At 35.8% G+C, this 19,648-nt stretch overlaps 1 protein-coding gene across 11 annotated transcripts in view; it reads right to left on the bottom strand.

Moving 5' to 3' along the window:
- The window catches only part of DLG2 (discs large MAGUK scaffold protein 2), a 949,517-nt gene that overhangs the window by 19,669 nt on the left and 910,200 nt on the right, over positions 1-19,648 (bottom strand). For 6 of the 11 annotated variants that reach the window (XM_068554434.1, XM_068554429.1, XM_068554431.1 and 3 more), the window contains one exon: positions 6,318-6,363. In XM_068554434.1, coding sequence (XP_068410535.1) covers positions 6,318-6,363 — 46 coding nt within the window. Of the gene's footprint in view, positions 1-3,042; positions 3,085-6,317; positions 6,364-7,197; positions 7,298-19,648 lie in introns of all 11 variants that reach the window. The other 5 variants (XM_068554426.1, XM_068554427.1, XM_068554430.1 and 2 more) reach the window with 2 other exon arrangements.

The following is a 19,648-nucleotide window of genomic DNA, read 5'->3' as shown; positions in this document are numbered from 1 at the left end:
GACAATGTGCATTGTAACTAACTGCATTTTAGCTAGTGCTCAATATACTTGGACTTCGGAAAAAATAATTATTCTATAATTCTTGAGATGGTGCAGCAAAGGTCTGAGCTACTTATTAGAAATTGAGGTTAGTGTAAATTCATGGGTATGTGTGTGTATCTCAGAAAATATATGAGGCTTTCAAGTAAAGTTGGCACAATCTGTAACTCCAGAATGCAGTGTGAATGGTGCCCTCTGGAGCTGTGAAACACACGGGCCTGGGCTCTTCTTTCTAACCACTGACTATTTTTTTTTAGCCATTTTATCCCTGAGCGGACATGGAATGGTTCTAAGAGTAAAAAATAACACCTGAACATTAGTGAAAAGAGGTCTTTTTTGTATTTGTCTATACTGCTATCCACAAAACGTAGAAGTTAGTCATAATTACAGCAAAAGCCAGGAATTCAGTAGAAAAATCCAGCCTGGTTTGATTTCAAAATGGCACTTTCATGAAACCGTGTCTGTCCCAAGCCTCTGTCTTTTGTCATGCCACTGCCCTTCCTGGAAAGTTTCTTCTTCAATTTACTGAGCTGGCAAGTGCCTCATCTTTCCAAAGCTCAGCTCGAAGGCCCCTTCCTCTTTGAAATCACCTCAGAAGCCCCACTATTCTTGGGCCAGACTTTTATTCTAGAAATGGCCACACGTTGTGCTTTTTTAATGTATTGATCTCTCTCTCTCTCTCTCTCCCTATACGTGTGTGTTGAGTTCCAGAGTTCATTGAGATTCATATTGGGTCTTAAGGTGCCTATGAGAGAGCATGACATAGAGCGGATGATGAATGAACTAAAGAATATTCCTCTGTAATTCCTCATATTTCTATCCTGGAGAAAGAAATATCCTTTTTTCCCTTCTAAGCTACGACAAAGGCTCTTCTTACTTTTGTTCATTTGTAAAGAAAACAATTTGAATGGCTAACCTTCTGTACCCTCAGATGAGACCCAAGCCAATATAGATTATTAGACTCCACATTTTCTCTAGTAATATCCTAGAGTCCAGTTCCAACTCTTCTCTCTTCTCATAGATAATTCAAGCTGTTTGCAAGTGTTTCCTTTATTCACTCAATAAACATTTATGTGTACTTACTATTTGAGGGTGAAAAGAATTATTGATTTCATCTTGGAGCATTGCAATAAAAAACCTGTCAAACAGCTGAAAGCCTTGGTGCAATTTTTATAACTTAATGATTCTGGGAAGAACATTCCCATCTCTGAAGGAGAAGAGAGGGGCTTCTGAAATACTCTAAAAAAAGCTTTCTGAAGGAAAAGGTAGTTCCTATATACTTTCCATAAAAGGGATTGAAAGAACAAGATTTGATGTTTTCCCTTTCTCTACCTGTATCTACAGGATGGAAGCACAACACTTAAAAATTGAAAACTGATGCCAAAGAAATTAGGGCCAAGGGTCTCCATGAAACCCAACAAATAAGTTATATTTTCCTTATACTAAATTGAGGGTACTTCAGGCGCAGGGAAGATAATCTTTGGTCACTTCTTAACCAGCCAGGTTTCTTTGTTTTAAAACCAAATGAAGAGATGGGGGAGGCAAATATTTTCCCAACTTGGGATAATCATAAAAGTATAAAAGTAGGAAGAATGTACAAATGTTAAAGATCACGTTAAGAACAAGAATGCTTTAATTCCTTTCATCAGCAGGACTTGTCATCATGTTGAGGAAGGAAATGAGGGGGTTCTAATATTATTTGGTTGATCAAAGGCATCTCATTACAACTTTTCTTCATTTCGTTCTGTGGTGTGTTTCATCTTCCTCCTCCATCTGTCATCTTTCCTCTTTTGTGCTTTTTTTTCTAGTTTTCTACCAATCTGATTATCCAAAGCCTTTCTCAAGATCCAGATTGAATTTGTCACACTTCAAGAACACTATTTGACATTCCACCTCAAAAAAAGGCATGGTTTTGTAAATTACCATGCTGTAACGGAAAAAAACAAAAATAAAAGCTATTCTATTCTTCTATTCTTGTTTTCAATTAATACAAGCAAAAAGACAAAAAACAAAACAAAACAGAAAAAAATACCCCAAAACAAAAACCTCCAACCAATTTCTATCTTGGTAGCTGAGGGTCATATGTATTGGGCCTGCAATTTTCTAATATCCTCAGCAATTGCTTTTTGAGTAACCCATTTCACTAAGGCGTATAAATAAATATTACAGAAATTGCAAGGATCCCAGTAATAACATGTACCTATTTTAGTCACCAAAAACCTGTACGTGGTAAGAAACCACAAGAACAGATAAAAAGGATGTGCTTGGCATTTGGTGAATATTTTTATATCACTAAGCAAATGGCTTGAGGTGACCAAACAAACACCAGAAATAATTTTTAAAGAGTTACCTACCTTTTCAGTTAAGCTTTCTGATCCAAGATTTGTTCACTTTTAAACAAAATGTGAGTTCCTTCAACATTAGAGGATGAAACTTTTTCATCTCTTCCCAACCATCAAAATTTAAAGTTAGATATAACATAGTATCTACCTCAAAATATTAATCAAGGAGAGAAGAGATATATAAGGTTCATGCTCCATTTAAAAGGAACACTGTAATTTATCAGGATTTCTCTTGTGAAGGGGAGCCAGGAACAGAAAGGAAAAGGCAAAATGAGAAGGAAAATAAAACCATGACAACTTTTCAACCTTTCTGCAGGGAGTTTAAATTATTTTGGAGGACAGAATGTCAGAATCCACCAAGTCGAACTTTACCCCCACCTTCTCTAGGAGAATTGCATCATCAGGCCACAGCCAACTGAGGTTGGAGTCATTTATTAGCAAGACTGCTGCCTCTCGCACAAATCACATGAGTCCACCCATGGCCCTAGTGTCTTTGGTATCTTTCCACATCAGATGATGATTTCATTTCAAGCCATTTGCTTTGGATGAGGATGATAAAGGGCAGCAATTGAAAAAGAACGACAGCAAAAATCTGAAATGCACACCACAGGCAAAGGGGCAATTGCAAAGAAAAGAATCACAAACCAAAGCAATAACTTACGGTAGCTACTTTCGCTATCGCTGGCATTAGAAGAAACATGTTCTGCAAGAACAGCACAGCAAATTAAAGAGATACCAAGCACTGGAGAGCAGCCAGAACTTAAAGGAATACCATGCAAGGCTACTAGAAATGTGAGCAAAAGGCAAGTAAGAGGCCGCAGAGGAGACGCATTAAGAAAACTCAGATAAGATGAAGATGAAAACTTTATCTCTGTTTTCCAGGAAGCTACTACTTGATTGCTGTATCTTCTTTTTTAGCAAACAGTAAAGTATGTTTAATTATAAAAAATGCATAATGTCCATCTAAGCACTTTTCTTTTTATAAATACTTTGACCCATTCATGTTGCTCTGATTTTCCAGATTCTTGTTACAAAGGTCAATGTCTCTCAACTGGATGTTCTTGACTATAAATTCAAGAGATTCTGGTATGCAGGGACTGTTTTCTTGCAGGCTTTTTGTTGCTGTATTTTGCCTTTATGTATTTTGCAGGAATATTGCATTTCAAATTGCCAGTTGATCCCTGGAATCCCTTGAATTTTATTTCTATTTAAATACTTCCTAAACTAATTCACAAGATGAAAGGGATTGTTGAAGAACTTTCCTGCTTCAGTGAGTGTGTAGGAAATCTTGGAGGAAGAAATGAGTCACTGAAAAATGTTTTATGAGTCAGTTCAATATTTCCTTGTTTTTATTTTAAGATTCTTGCTTGGATAGCTATTAGGTTCTGGAGGAATGGAACAGGCAGAAGATAAACGGTCTGATACTAAGCACAGGTTCTGGCACGAAGTATGTTTTTAATTCATGCTGAATGACTGCACAAGTATACGGTGATATTTCGAACTTTTTTTTTCATAAAAACACAGTTTAACTAGCATAACAGGGACGTATTGGTTATGTGCCAGAATTAGGGCTTTATTTCCATAATCACTTCCTTTCATCTGTACTATTTATTAAGCTATAGAAGATAAATTCATCAACTTACTAACTTCTTTGTATATCAGGCTAATTGAATGAAGAATATGCGACTATTTGATTTCTGAAGCGCATTAGCAATAAATTCAGCTTTTTAAAAAGTGACAATTGTTGTACATCTTTAGAAAAAAGGAAAAGAATATAGAACATTATTCTCTAACAGTTAAAAAAGTGCTTTAAAATGTATTTGCTATTATAGATTCTTGGATGGATTAGTTTTCATTTTTTAGCTTTATTAAGATATAACTGACAGATAAAATTGTAATATATTTTAAAGTGTACTGTGTGATGATGTGATACATGTGAACACTGTGAAAGGACTCCCACAATAGTGTTAGTTAACACATCCTACATGGATTAATTTCAGAGCATGAAACTAATGAAAATCAAAGCATGGGTTAAATTCACTCGAATCATTTCTCTTTGTGTGGGTGTTTGACCAGAACTGCATTATTAATTTAGGTACATACGTTACAAGTGCAAAGAGGCACTAGGGAAAGAAGTGTGGATGAATTAGTGCATATTTGTTTTTTGTTACTGAAAAGAAAGTCTAAGTACACACCCAACAATGGCATATTTTCACGTGTGTGATTATCACAAGTACCTTGACTTGAAGATGACAGGTTTATTTTTGTTTTGTTTTTGATTTTTACTTTTAAAATAATTTAGAATGAAGCTACACTATAGAAATTTAGAAGCATGCAGTGTTTTATTTAACGACCAATCTCTCTTAACATCAAGATACTGTTTAACAGACTTTTTCTATTTTGTAGGTAAAAAGAAATTAAAAATATGTTCCAGCTAAAGTCCAAATTATGGCTACCAGTAGCGTTAACTGGCAAATAACTACCTAGTGAAATCTGTTCAATTTTTAAAGAGTAAACAAACCTTTGGATTTAAAAGGGCATCATTCTAGATATAAAAAGGCATAACTTATATTTTTGACTCTCCAATAGCAGCTACTTTTTAGTGATGTTCATATTAACAATATATTAAAATACTCCCCACCCCCACTGAAAATTTAAGAAATTCTCTCGGGTGGTACTTGATGCTATCCAGATACTGTTGAAATCAACATTTGAATTTCAGCCACCAATTCAAGAAAAATTTCATGACATAATCCATACAGAGATTCAAAGATAAAGTTTTCATCTTTAAGGAGATCAGTAGTTACTCTTGATCAGATTTTGTTTTCTAAATATACATATCTAAAAAAAAAAAGAGTCCAAATTAACAATTTGAAGGATGAAGGGTATCATTACGCAGGGTTATATAACCAGCTCTTGAAAACAAAGTCCAGCTCAATGTTATTTTGTTTTATAGAAATGAAATGAACAGCTTCTAAAAATACTGCCCATAGCTGTTAAATTAAAACAAAAGAAAACAAACAAAAATGAACATGTGATACAGCTGCAAAAGACACAAAACTGTTCTTAGTTCATTGATGCCTACACAATGGAGTTAGTATTAAAGAAAGAAAAATCATAGTATAGTATATTAATACACAGAATTATTATTTTTGGTTAGTGCAATGAGACACAGAATAAAGGCATTAATAACTAGAAAATTTTAAAGTTTAATGTATTTTTCTTTCCACTCTAAACCATAAAATGAAGATCTGGTTATGCAATGCAGCTAATAAATCACTGATAGAAAAACATATTAATACATATCTAAAGCTTTTTATCATACAAACATTTCAAGCAGGATCACCGCAAGTCAGAAAAAAAAATCAGTCAAAGTTAATAGCAAAGAATTATTCATGGAAGATCAAATAGCTTAATATTTACTTTTTGAGAATGCATGTTCCTTTTGACTATAAAACAGCTCCTTTACTAATAGCAAAGTACAACCCAATTATGGAATTTGGCAAGGTCATTAAGTATGTCTGGGGGAAAAGCCAGAAGAAAGAATATAAAATACATTTCTGCTTTCCTGGTCTAGAGCATTTAACTCGCCCTTTCTTTCAACATGGCTTCTTGCTCCCTGGGAGGTATCAGGCGGCAGAGCAAGGGATGCCACGGCGGCATCAGGACCATGCTGGTCACATCACACGGTCAGAAAGGGAAGGTGTGAACTGCAACGGAAGTTACAGTGCCTGAGACACTTTGCTTTTAAATGCTGACATGCAGAACAAAACGGCTGAAAATTGCTTTGTAGGAGCATTCACAGCTAGGTAACAAATAAAACTCGTATCTTGTGCATGCTAGGAGTGAAAGGCCCTCGAGAAAAGGAACAAAAGCGAAACTCAAAAGGAAAGAAAAAGAAAAGAAAAGTTACAGTGACCATTCCTGGGAACTTACTCAGAGTCTTTGTTCCATAACCGTCGTCACCTAATCCGGGGATGTCCTGCATGGAAGTCCCCAGAGAGAGCAATGAGAGAGGGAGAACAGCCACGGAAGAGGAAGGAAGAAGTCAGTGGAGTTGAAATGGATACTACCATGACAGACCGTGTTGCCTGAGCAATCTGGATCCCATGCTCTCTTCTTCTGAAACAACTTTCACCCCAAACTCCCTGGACTGAGACTCAAGGATTTGTAAAGCAACTCGAAGGGTTTAAGCCGAAGATTATTATGAAAAAGAGAAAGAGTCAGCAGATGTCATTTTTGCCCACTGCCAGTATTGCCACAGCAACGTACCACTGAGAGCGATGATCCCCTCCAAGTTTCATGGCCAATTCTCAGTCTGAGCATCCACCCAATCCAAGCTCACTGCTCAGGAAGGAAGTGTTTACTATTTGCTGGGAGGGAAAGAGTGAACAAATGCTAGTAATCAATTAAGGGAATTTAATCACTCCCAGTTATGCTAGCATTCCAAAACAATACACGTGGCAATGGAATCTAATATTTCTGTCCAGAAAAGAATTTGTCTCGAGCCCTTGGAGAGTTGCGTGATAGAAAACGCGAACCAGACCCAGTCCTGGTCACAGATAAATGCTGTTTGGAAGCAAAGTCCCTGCTTCCTCAGGTCCCTCTCCAATGCGTTCTGCAAAGAAGAGCTCCATCCAGGGAAGGATCCAGACTGCAGCCAAACACTGGTCACAGTAGTAAGCCCTGACCTGCCTGCCTGCCGTGTTTGTTTGCCTAGGCGTGTGGCGTGGGGGAGCCTACATCATGCGTGTTGCCCGTGAAGGATTTTTTTCTCTTGTGTTGCAGGTGACATTCTCTTCGAGAATCTACTTACGTTCAGGATCACTGGTTTCCTGCTCACTCTGCTCCTTGTTCTTGTAGAATGGGAATTTTCGTGAAAAGATGAAGCTCTTTTTACGCTTGTCATTGAATGACTGTGAAGGAGAAAAGGCATGGGGCAAAAACAGGGGACGTCTAATTGTTGTCACACTCATGCTGACAAAACAACTAGTTTGTAAAAGCAGAGAGAGCTGTAGTGACGCAAGTGGATAGTCTAAAGGGGTGCGGGAGGGTCCCTAAAGGCAGATTTTAGTTTCCAGGAGTCTAAATTCTGAAAAATGACACCTTGGGAAAACTGTCTCCTAATTAAAAGGCAGGTAAATGATGATGGGGGAAATGAATATTAAATTGGAAGTAGAAGACCCTCTGTCCGGCTCTGTAACTTGCTAGTTCATCACCTTAGACAGGTAACTGAATCTCTTTGAACCTCAGTATCTACTTCATCTGCATATTGAGGATCATGACAGCAGCTCTTAGGTTGTGAGACTCATGTAAGGCAGTATAAACATAAAGTGCTATACAAATGTCATCTTTATAATCATTATCATCAGGTAGAAAAGACTTTACTAGAGACGCTAGACACATCAGTGTCTACATGTCTTTTTAAATAACTGGAATTTGAGTTACTTCAGCTTGAATTTAATCAAAACCTCAGAGATGTGTGTGGATTTATGATATATGATGATTTCATTCCCACACAGATATATGATAATTACAGTATTATATTTTCATTCAAAAGAGATTTTAAAGATCATTGAGCTCCAAGCCCTCACTTGTAGACAGGGGGCCAGAGGCACAGAGAGGCTGAGTCCCCTGCCAGTATCACAGAGCTAGCTGGTGACAGTCAAGACACCATCAACCAAAATCTATTAAAATTGCTGCTAAAGAGGTATTAACTTGATATTCACTCAAGCAAGGGAGATATAATGGCCACTTATCTATATTCTGATATGACAAGAAAAAATGGAAGAAGCGCTGTCCTTAAAAATGTAAACCACTCCATTACCTTAAATGAGGTGGAATTTAAAATAATACAGATAGATGTAACAGAATACATGTATCAGAACTTATTCATTCAAGTGAATATCAGATGCTTGCCTAAAAGACTTCTTAAGAAAATTTCATTTATTCCCACTGTTGCTGTTATGTAAATGCTATCTGGGGTTCTTCTTTGGGGAACGCGTTCTTAATCATTTATAGGCTATAAGCCATGCAAGTCTTGGTAATTTCATATTGACGTATCATTTTAAAAACATGTTTTGCCAGCTTATTTGACTGACTTGGCTCTGAGGGTCTCTCTCCAAGAAACAAGATTTGTTACCACACAGGTATTAGTGTGCCAAAGACTGAAGGTAATTTGACAAGGGGTATTCTAAAACGGTTTTAGCAAGGACAGCTGATAGGAATAAATGCAGAGCTAGCAAGGTGACTACTTGGAAAAAACAGCACTTGTTTGGATATTTTGGCCCACAGGCGGGAATCAGTTATGTGCTCTTATGAATTTGATGCTTGACAAAACGGTATAAATAACTTATTTTCTTTGTATGCTCATGCACTCCTGTATCTAATATCCATTTTGGTAGTCATGTTCATTTAGGAAATATTAAAGTATTAAAATGTTGGCGCTGTCATTCAGTAATTCATTACTTTTTTAGTTAGGAAATTTCACCAAAGTCAGTTGAGCTTAATTTTATGTACCATTAAGAAGGCTTTAAGAAAACTAAATCAAATATTTAATAAATCCTGAAATTAGGGGACACATTTTGTATTTCATATTCAAGAACTAGAAACACATTCTCAGGGAAAAAAAGAAGTATCACTTCAGAATTTATTACTCTGCTGACAGCACTTGTGTTCAATATAGTTTTATCATAATTTGTAATTGAGGGATTGGTGTCCGAAGACAAGGCTGGGAACTACCCCCCAAATTTTCCCAGTTAAAAAATGGTAAGTCCTTAAAGGAACATTAAATATTCTTGCATCACTCCAGTTTCATGCCACTTTTACATTTCAAGCATATTTAACTTCAGTAACTGAAAATAAAAGAAAAAAAATATCATGTAAGAATTAATGACACGTGATATTGCAAGATATGTTAGACATTTAACTTCAACATTACGGATGGCTTGTCATGCAAAAAAAAAAAAAAACTTACATATTTTCATGCAAATACAAAACAATGCCAGGAGGAATAAAGCCTGGGGTTAAAATGTAGACATGAATGCACAATGTGGAGGCCTTTTGAGGGCCATATGGGGCCGCATGCAAACCACATTGTTTAAATTGTCTCTTGGGGTCAAAGGAAAATGAAAATGTGTTGTTTGTGATTCATTCTTTTATCTTTTCAAAGCAAGGACTATAATGTGTTAACATTTCCCGAGTATGAAAATGTTGTGTATCATGAGTCATCTGATTGGGACATCATAATATTTAGCACCACACTTTTTAAAAGAACAGAAAATGCATAATAATTCCTCAAAAATAAAATTATCTAACATATCACTCTATTACCGAAAGTCACTTTGTACTGGAGTTAAAGAAAAGGTAATGGAATCATTCATTGGTGGTCACATTGCCTTACATTTATGGACACAAAACCAAATCACAACTTCCCTTCACACGCACAGATTTAAAAGTCACACATTTAAGGTCTTAGTTAAACATTTCAACTAGAAGAGGTTATATGTGGTTTATGGTGCTCTAATCTATTCTTTATTTTGTTAAACATGTATAATACCATTATATAAGCTTTTATTTTCATTGCTGTTAGTTTTTTCTTTTAATTTAGAAAAGAAAAAATCTGTTACACGAGTGTTAGGTGAGAATAATAAATCAGCACTTTTACTATTCAAGGAACACATCGTTCTAAAGCAACTGAAGGCTAACCTACAGCTCTATTAATCATACTTGATCAGTGCTATTTTCCTCTACATTACAGTATCTTAAATTCCAATCCATTGTCTTCATGGAAGAAAACTTCTTGGAGCAGAGATTTTGAAAATACCAATCACACGTGGCAAGTGGAAAGTTGGCATATCTAAGAATTCCATTGTGGAATTTGACCTGGATTATTGAGTTCTTATGAACAAAAATGGTAAAAAGACAACAAGTAACATTTGCTGAGACTTATTACGTGCCAGGCTTGGTTCTAAAGGCTCTGCGTATGCGAATCTCCACAGTAACTTCATGAGGTTGGTACCATCATTATTCTCATATTACAGATGAGGAAACTAAAGTTTACAAATCTTCTGTTACTTGCCCAGAGTCACACAGTTGGTGAGCAGTGAAGTTAGAATCTGAATTTGCAAATACTCCTGGTTGCAAATATTGCTGGTCTTAGAGCAAGAAAAGTTTCCATAACTCAAGCCTGTTTCAAGTTTATATTTAAAATCATGAGCATCTGACTTTCTTAAGTAATACTGTAATCTGTCTTCTTTCCCACAGCTTCACTGCTTGGCAATTATTTATTTAAGCCATCAGATGCTATTGGCTTCAACAATATTTTTGTGGGATATCCTGCTACAATTTTTTGAGACCCTTTCATGTTTTGAGGGTTCTATTCTATTGTACTTGTTTTTAAATAATGTACAAAAATAAAGTAAAAAAATTTCAGTGGGACAGGTTATGAACGGCTTTTAAAAGGTAACTGCCCATGAGGGGCAAATCTACAGACAAAGTAGATTAGTGGTTGGTTGGGGCTGAGTGAGGGTAGGGGGTACAGAGAATGGGAAGTGACAGCTAATGGGTATAGTGTTAGCTTCAGGAGAGATGAAAATGTTCTAAAATTAGATTGTGGTGATGGCTGCATAACCCTATGAATATACTAAACAACACTGAATTGGACACTTTAAGTCTGTGAATTGTATACTATATGAATTATATCTCAATAAGGTCTTAAAAAACAAAAAGAACCCTCTCCCTAACCTCCACACTATGGGATGAAAGCAAACAATCACAGCGTGTTTTAAATTTTACTTGGTGTAAATATTTTTTATCTTTAATTGAATGAGAGGAAACCTCCCTCTCCAACCCTTGCAGTCAATCAGATACACATGCCTTGTTTATCTGATTCTGTTGTGTCTCTGTTAAGTGAATACCTTTCATGTTGTGACAGACATTAGAACACTCATTACAGGAGTCAGCATATTATTACTGTCACTCAGAAGTCTCCAAGTTGTTAGGTCAAATGGCACGAAACTGTGCAGCCTGACCCCAGAATGTAATGGCATTGGTGAACTGGTTTAAGGTAAAATACACGCTTCATGAAGAAAAGAAACAAAACAAAAAACTCAAATTGCTCCTTCTCCCACTCAAATCCCATGTTTTTAAAGACACATGAGTGAATCTTGATGGGTTTTTATCCTTTTCGTTCAGAAAACTTTAAAACGAGGGGCATTTTAAAGTTTTTCTTCTTCATGTTCTAATTTTTCAAGCTTCAAATGTTTCATAGTTCTAAAAAGTCACATTCATGATATGAATGTTCTCTAGGCAGAATTTGATTTACATGTATACTGAGCTCATATACACCTTTTTCTGTGCCCTCTTTTATCTCCCATGTTTTTTTCCTCTTCATTCTTGTCTCTCCTCCTCTAAAATAATTGTGTTCCCTTTGGAAGGTTGTTACTATAAGTTTGGGCCACCACTTTGTATTATACACATCATGTTTTCATACAGAAAAAAAGAGAAGTTTAAAACAAGAGAGGTCCAAAAACAGGTAACAATGAAGCAAAGAGGTTGTTAAAGGAAAGACAGGAGTTGGCCTGAGATATGTCTGTTCTAGAAACGTGTCTGAATGGATGTGTGTCTATAACAGTGTGTCTGTAAATGTGTCTGTAACAGTGTCTCAGGGTTCTGTTTGCAGGGCTAATGAATTAATGCATCTAGGCATTGAGCATCAATGGCTGGTAACATCACACACACAAAGAGACAATCAGATGAATGTGCTTCCTGATGGGAAAACAAAATATTACCACAAAGTAGTTCTGTAAACCTCTACTCTCAAAAGAAAAGGAAAGAAAACCCTCCTTTGCCAATGAGTCTGAATTTAACCAAACCTCTAGATCCAACTACCAGTTTACAGAAATAAAGAGGACAGAGAAACCTGCTAAATTATACTACAAAGAAAATCTGGAGCAAACTCTATAAGACAAATGACCTGGTTTCTTAAATATAAAAATGGAAACAAAACAAACAAAAAAATGGGGGAAAACATACAAATCAGAAGAGACCTAAGAGGGATCAACCAACTGCAATAGATTTCACTTCTGGTTCAAGCAAAGAAATTGTATAATAAAGAAACAAAAAAGCATTTATGATATTTATGAGTCAATTTAAGACCTGAAATAGATGGAATATTAATCCAATAATTATTAATTTTTACGTGTGATAAATGGCATTGTGGTCATGCCATATTTAAGTAGTTACAGTTGAAATAAGTTAATGCATTGAATTTGCTTCAAAAAAAAATACGGGAGAAACATAGTACTCTGACTACTTACCCTCAGAATATATTCTAAAGATAGAATTGTAAAGAAATTTTGAACTTCACTTAGGAGGCTTATTGTCAGTTGAATTCTGAAACTATTTGGTGTGTGAGTAATGAGCAAGTGAGTAAAACACACTGATGTTGTGAAACAAGGTTGTCCTTGTGAAAGAAGGGTAAGGTACAATCATGGAATGAGGTAAGGAGAGGAAAAATCTTATGATGGTAAATAGTAATTAGAAGCATCTGATATAAATTTATGATTTTTCTAAACAAATTTATTTTTCTTTCTCTGCCCATTAAAGGAGCCTAGATGTAATGATATCCCAGAAGCAAAAAGCACACCTGGTGCTCAGATTTTGTTTTCTAAATGCCATTTCCTACAAAAAATAGCTAGGTTTTTGTGGTTTTTTTTTGAGAAATGGCTGATTTCATGAGCAGGTAAAGTAAAAGGTAAGTCTGAAACATTTTGTTGGACTGGAAAGTAAAAAGTACTAAACATAAACACAAAAATAACACAAAATTTAGAAAACCTAGAACTAATGATGGCATGTCAAAAGGACACCAAAGCCAGTTTAAAACGGATCACACCAGCCAAATCTAGACAAGTTGAATACTAAAATGAATAATGACAGAAATGGAGTATAACACATTGAATTAAAAAAGAAAATCATGAGTCCATAAAGATTACCCAAAATACCTAAATTAAATAATTAATAATGGGGAAAAAGAGAACGTTCTCTTATGTAGAATGCTAATAACTATAGAATAAATAATAAAGTTAGGAAATCACCGTTTTTCGACTACCATAATAATAATTAATTCAGGCAAGAATCATCAGTGGTTACAAAAACTATTGATTAAAATTTTGTTGGGGAACAGGATACATTATCTTCTTTTTTTTTCATTTCTAATTTTATTGATTTGAGTCCTCTCCCTCTTTTTCTTGATGGGTCTGGCTAAAGGTTTATCAATTTTGTTTATATTCTCAAAGAACCAGCTTTTAGTTTTATTGATCTTTGCTATTGTTTTCTTTGTTTCTATTTCATTTATTTCTGCTCTGGTCTTTATGATTTCTTTCCTTCTACTAACTTTGGGTTTTGTTTGTTTTTCTTTCTCTAGTTCTTTTAGGTGTAAGGTTAGATATTATTATTTGAGATTTCTCTTGTTTCTTGAGGTAGGATTGTATTGCTATAAACTTTCCTCTTAGAACTGCTTTTGCTGCATCCCATAGGTTTTGGGTCGTCATGTTTTCGTTGTCATTTGTCTCTATGTATTTTTTGATTGTCTCTTTGATCTCTTCAGTGATCGCTTGGTTATTTAGTAACGTATTGTTTAGCCTCCATGTGTTTGTGTTTTTTGTGGTTTTTTCCCCTGTAATTTATTTCTAATCTCATACCGTTGTGGTCAGAAAAGATGCTTGATATGATTTCAACTTTCTTAAATTTACCAAGGCTTGATCTGTGACCCAAGATATGATCTATCCTGGAGAATGTTCCATGTGCATTTGAGAAGAAAGTGTAATCTGCTGTTTTTGGATGGAATGTCCTATAAATATCAATTAAATCTATCTGGTCTATTGTGTCACTTAAAGCTTGTGTTTCCTTATTAATTTTCTGCCTGGATGATCTGTCCATTGGTGTAAGTGAGGCGTTAAAGTCCCCCACTATTATTGTGTTACTGTCGATTTCTTCTTTTATAGCTGTTAGCATTTGCCTTATGTACTGAGGTGCTCCTATGTTGGGTGCATATATATTTGTAATTGTTATATCTTCTTCTTGGATTGAACCCTTGATCATTATGCAGTGTCCTTCCTTGTCTCTTGTAACATTCTTTATTTTAAAGTCTATTTTATCTGATATGAGTATTGCTACTCCAGCTTTCTTTTGATTTCCATTTGCATGGAAAATCTTTTTCCATCCCCTCACTTTCAGTCTGTATGTGTCCCTAGGTCTGAAGTGGGTCTCTTGTAGACAGCATATATATGGGTCTTGTTTATGTATCCATTCAACGAGCCTGTGACTTTTGGTTGGAGCATTAAATCCATTCACATTTAAGGTAATTATCGATATGTATGTTCCTATTAGCATTTTCTTAATTGTTTTGGGTTTGTTTTTGTAGGTCCTTTTCTTCTCTTGTGTTTCCCACTTGGAGAAGTTCCTTTAGCATTTGTTGTAGAGCTGGTTTGGTGGTGCTGAATTCTCTTAGCTTTTGCTTGTCTGTAAAGCTTTTGATTTCTCCATCGAATCTGAATGAGATCCTTGCTGGGTAGAGTAATCTTGGTTGTAGGTTCTTCCCTTTCATCACTTTAAATATATTGTGCCACTCCTTTCTGGCTTGTAGAGTTTCTGCTGAGAAATCAGCTGTTAACCTTATGGGAGTTCCCTTGTATGTTATCTGTCGTTTTTCCCTTGTTGTTTTTAATAATTTTTCTTTGTCTTTAATTTTTGTGAATTTGACTACTATGCGTCTCGGCGTGTTTCTCCTTGGGTTTATCCTGCCTGGGGCTCTCTGCGCTTCCTGGACTTGGCTGGCTATTTCCTTTCCCATGTTAGGGAAGTTTCCGACTATAATCTCTTCAAATATTTTCTCAGGTCCTTTCTCTCTCTCTTCTCCTTCTGGGACCCCTATAATGCGAATGTGGGTGTCTTTAATGTTGTCCCAGAGATCCCTTAGGCTGTCTTCATTTCTTTTCATTCTTTTTTCTTTATTCTATTTCGTGGCAGTGAACTCCACCATTCTGTCTTCCAGGTCACTTATCCGTTCTTCTACCTCAGTTATTCTGCTATTGATTCCTTCTAGTGTAGTTCTCATTTCAGTTATTGTATTGTTCATCTCTGTTTGTTTGTTCTTTAATTTTTCTAGGTCTTTGTTAAACATTTCTTGCATCTTCTCAATCTTTGCCTCCATTCTTTTTCCGAGGTCCTGGATTATCTTCACTATCATTATTCTGAATTCTTTTTCTGGAAGGCTGCCTTTCTCCACTTCATTTAGTTGTTTTTCTGGGGTTTTATCTTGTTCCTTTATCTGGTACATTGTCCTCTGCCTTTTCATCTTGTCTATCTTGCTGTGAATGTGGTTTTTGTTCCACAGGCTTCAGGATTGTAGTTCTTCTTGCTTCTGCTGTCTGCCCTCTCAGGATACTTATCTTCTAACAGATTAATCATTAAAAAGGTGGGTAGGGGCTTCCCTGGTGGTGCAGTGGTTAAGAATCCGCCTGCCAATGCAGGGGACACGGGTTCGAGCCCTGGTCCAGGAAGATCCCACATGTCGCGGAGCAACTAAGCCCACGAGCCACAACTACCGAAGCCTGCGCACCTAGAGCCTGTGCTCTGCAACAAGAGAAGCCACTGCAATGAGAAGCCTGCGCACTGCAATGAAGAGTAGGCCCCGCCCGCTACAACTAGAGAAAGCTCGTGTGCAGCAACGAAGACCCAACACAGCCAAAAAAAAAAAAAGTGGGTAAAAGTGTGTTTATGGTGGAGTAATCTGGCAGATACCACCTTAACCAAGTGATCAAACTTAGCATCACCATATAGTGGGATAACCTGACACCATATGCCTCCTGATGGAAAGCACTGAGAAGTATACAGTATCACTGATATAATATTCTTGCCAAAAATGCATTAGATGAAGCTAACCATGAAGAGATAATCAGCAAATTAAAATTAAGAAACAGCCTCTTAATCCTCTTATGTCACTGTCATGAAAAACAGAAAAGGCTAAAGAACCATTCTAGATTAAAGGAGCTTAAGGAAATAGGACAAATGAATTACAATGTGCGATCCTGGATTGAATTCTGGATTAGAACAACAACAACAACAGGCCATAATTTCTACAATGTCTTCTCAAAATAGTTCAGGGGAGATTATCTATCTATCTATCTATCTATCTATCTATCTATCTATCTATCTATAAATATCTCATATATTTGAGAATATACAAAACAAGATTGACCATGAGTTGGTAACTGTTGAAGCTAATAGGTATAAGAGGTTCATAATTCTTTTCTTTCTACATTTTTGTAAGCTTGAAAATTTTCATAATAATGAGCTTCGTCTCTTAACTTATACCATACACCAAAATTTTCTAGAGATAGGTTGCAGACCTAATTCTAAAAGCCTGAAGTATACAATTTCTAGAAGAAAACAGAATATACTTGTAATCTGAGGACGGCAAAGATTTTGTGGATAAAACATAAAAGCACTAATGGTAAATTTTAAAAAATGGTAAACTGGATTTCATCATTAAAAACTTTTGCTTTTCAAAAGAGGTCATTAAGAAAATAAAAAACCAAGCCACAAACTGGGAAACAATGTTTAAAATACATATATCTGACAAAGGATTTTTATTCAGAATATTTAAAAACTCCTACAATTGAACAATAAAAAGCAAAAACATAAGATAGAAAATGGGCAAAAGACTCAACTGCGTATTTAACATAAGATACGCAAATGGTCAGTAAGCATGTGAAAAAAATCATTAATCATCAGAGAAATTAAAGCCAGAGCAAGATACCACTCCATACCCACTAGAGTGGCTGAAGGTAAAAAGACTGACAATATTAGGTGTTGGTAAGGATGTGAAGCAATTGGAACTCTCATATAAATTGTTAGTGGGAATGCAAAATGGTATAGCCACTTTGAAAACACTATGACAGTTTCTTGTAAAGTTTATCATATAGCTAACCTATGATTCAGCAATTCACCCTTAGATATTTACTCACGAGAAAAACATGTCCACAAAAAGGTGTGTATAAGAATGTTCATAATTCCCCAAATGGGAATTCTAATGTCCATCAACAGGTAAATTGATAAACTGTGATATACTGATACACACAATATATTGCCATTGCTACTCAGCAATAAAAAGGATTGAACTACCAATATAAGCAACAACATGGATGAATCTCAAAAGCATTATGCTGAGTCATAGAAGGCAGACACAAAAGACTATGTACGTATGATTCCAATTATAAGAAGTTCTAGAACAGGCAAAACTAAGATATGGTGGTAGAAATCAAATTTGTGGTTGAAAAGTGAGAAACTGTGTCTTCATCATGGCTAGAACCATGACACTTCCCCAAAATATATTTCTAGCCTAGGCTACTCTCCTAAATATATATAGGTATATCTTCTTTTTTTTAAATTGAAGTATAGTTGATTTATAGGTATATCTTCTATATCTTGACTTGGGTGCTGGTTATAGAAACCCTTCCCCCTTGTCCATCTCATGAACACTGACTCATTTTTAAGGTTATATGCTCAGATATTCTACCCAAGGCTGTCACAGTGCATCTACTCATTTTTACATAGCTCTCTCCCACTACATTATGATCTCAGAGCAGGCACCACATGCCTTTCATTTCTGTATCTAGGATCTAGAGCAGGTAGGTACTCAAATATTCGTCAAATGAATGCATGAACTGAAGTGCTAAGGGATGATTCCCATTGGGAATATGGGGAGAAACTTTTGGCAAAAAAGGAGAAGAAAAAGAAGGAAGAGAAGGAATATAACAAACGTCCGGAGAAAAGGGGGAGAAGTAATGGAAGAATAAGAACCATGGCCAAATGAATAATGTTTGTTTTTTTTAAATTGCATTTCTTGGCAGTTCTCTCTCAGAATTTGTTTTTCTCATAATTCTGTGCTCAATGATCTGATCTAGTTGCTGTTTATTATTAGTAATAAAAATGTGCTGGCTCAGCTATTTGCTTGTTTAATCTCTGAGCCTCAGTTCTGAATATTTAAATGTGATATGTATAAAAAGCTATTATCATAGTGCCTGACATTTATTAAAGCTCAATAAATGGGAGCCAATTATTTTAATGGTGACATATCATTAGAGAGTATTTGGAAGCATCAGCTTTAATGAATGCTTAACAATGGAATGAAATTAGAAATCTATAACGGAAAAGAAATTTAGAAAATCCCCAAATATGTGGACATTAAAAAAAACGAAAACACTATCCTAACTAACCAATGGGTCAAAGAAGAAATTATAAGGAAACTAGAAAAGACTTTGAAATGAATGAGAATAAAGACACAGATAGGGCTTCCCTGGTGGTGCAGTGGTTGAGAATCTGCCTGCTAATGCAGGGGACACGGGTTTGAGCCCTGGTCTGGGAAGATCCCACATGCCGCGGAGCAACTAGGCCCGTGAGCCACAACTACTGAGCCTGCGCGTCTGGAGCCTGTGCTCAGCAGCAAGAGAGGCCACGATAGTGAGAGGCCCGCGCACCGCGATGAAGAGTGGCCTCCACTTGCCGCAACTAGAGAAAGCCCTCGCACAGAAATGAAGACCCAACACAGCCAAAAATAAATAAATAAATAAATAATATATTTAAAAGACACAGATAACAAAACTTATGACAGCTAAAGCAATATTTAGAGGAAAACTTATAGCTATAATATTAAATATTATAGCTATAATATTAAAAAAGATCTCAAATCAAAAGTCTAACCTTCCACCTTAAGGCACTGGAAAAAAGACCAAGCTAAGCCTAAAGCAAGCAGAAAAAGCCAAATAATAAAGATTAGAGCAGAAATTAATGAACTACAGAGAACAGAAAAACAACAGAGAGAAACCAACAAAACCAAAAGTTAGTTCTTTGAAAAGATTAACAAATTGATAACTGTTAGACTGGCTAAGAAAAAAAGAGAGAAGACTCATTACCAGAATTAGGAATAAAAGAGGAGATATCATTACTGACCCTACAGAAATAAAAAGAATTATAAAGAAATACTATGATCAGTTGTATACCAGTAAATTAGACAATTTAGATGGACAAATGAAATGAACAAATTCCTAGAAAGACACAAATTACCAAAACTGACTCAAGAAGAAAAATAGCTCTGAACAGATTTTTAACAAATAAAGAGATTAAATTAGTAATTTGAAAAATTAGCCACAAAGAAAAGCCCAGGCCTAGCTGGCTTCACTGGTGAATTCTACTAAACATTTAAA

Source organism: Eschrichtius robustus, chromosome 11, assembly GCF_028021215.1.
Source record: "Eschrichtius robustus isolate mEscRob2 chromosome 11, mEscRob2.pri, whole genome shotgun sequence".
NCBI classification, from domain to species: Eukaryota; Metazoa; Chordata; class Mammalia; order Artiodactyla; family Eschrichtiidae; genus Eschrichtius; species Eschrichtius robustus.
The sequence above is the reverse complement of the archived record's forward strand: the minus strand, read 5'-3'. Positions and strand labels throughout refer to the sequence as shown.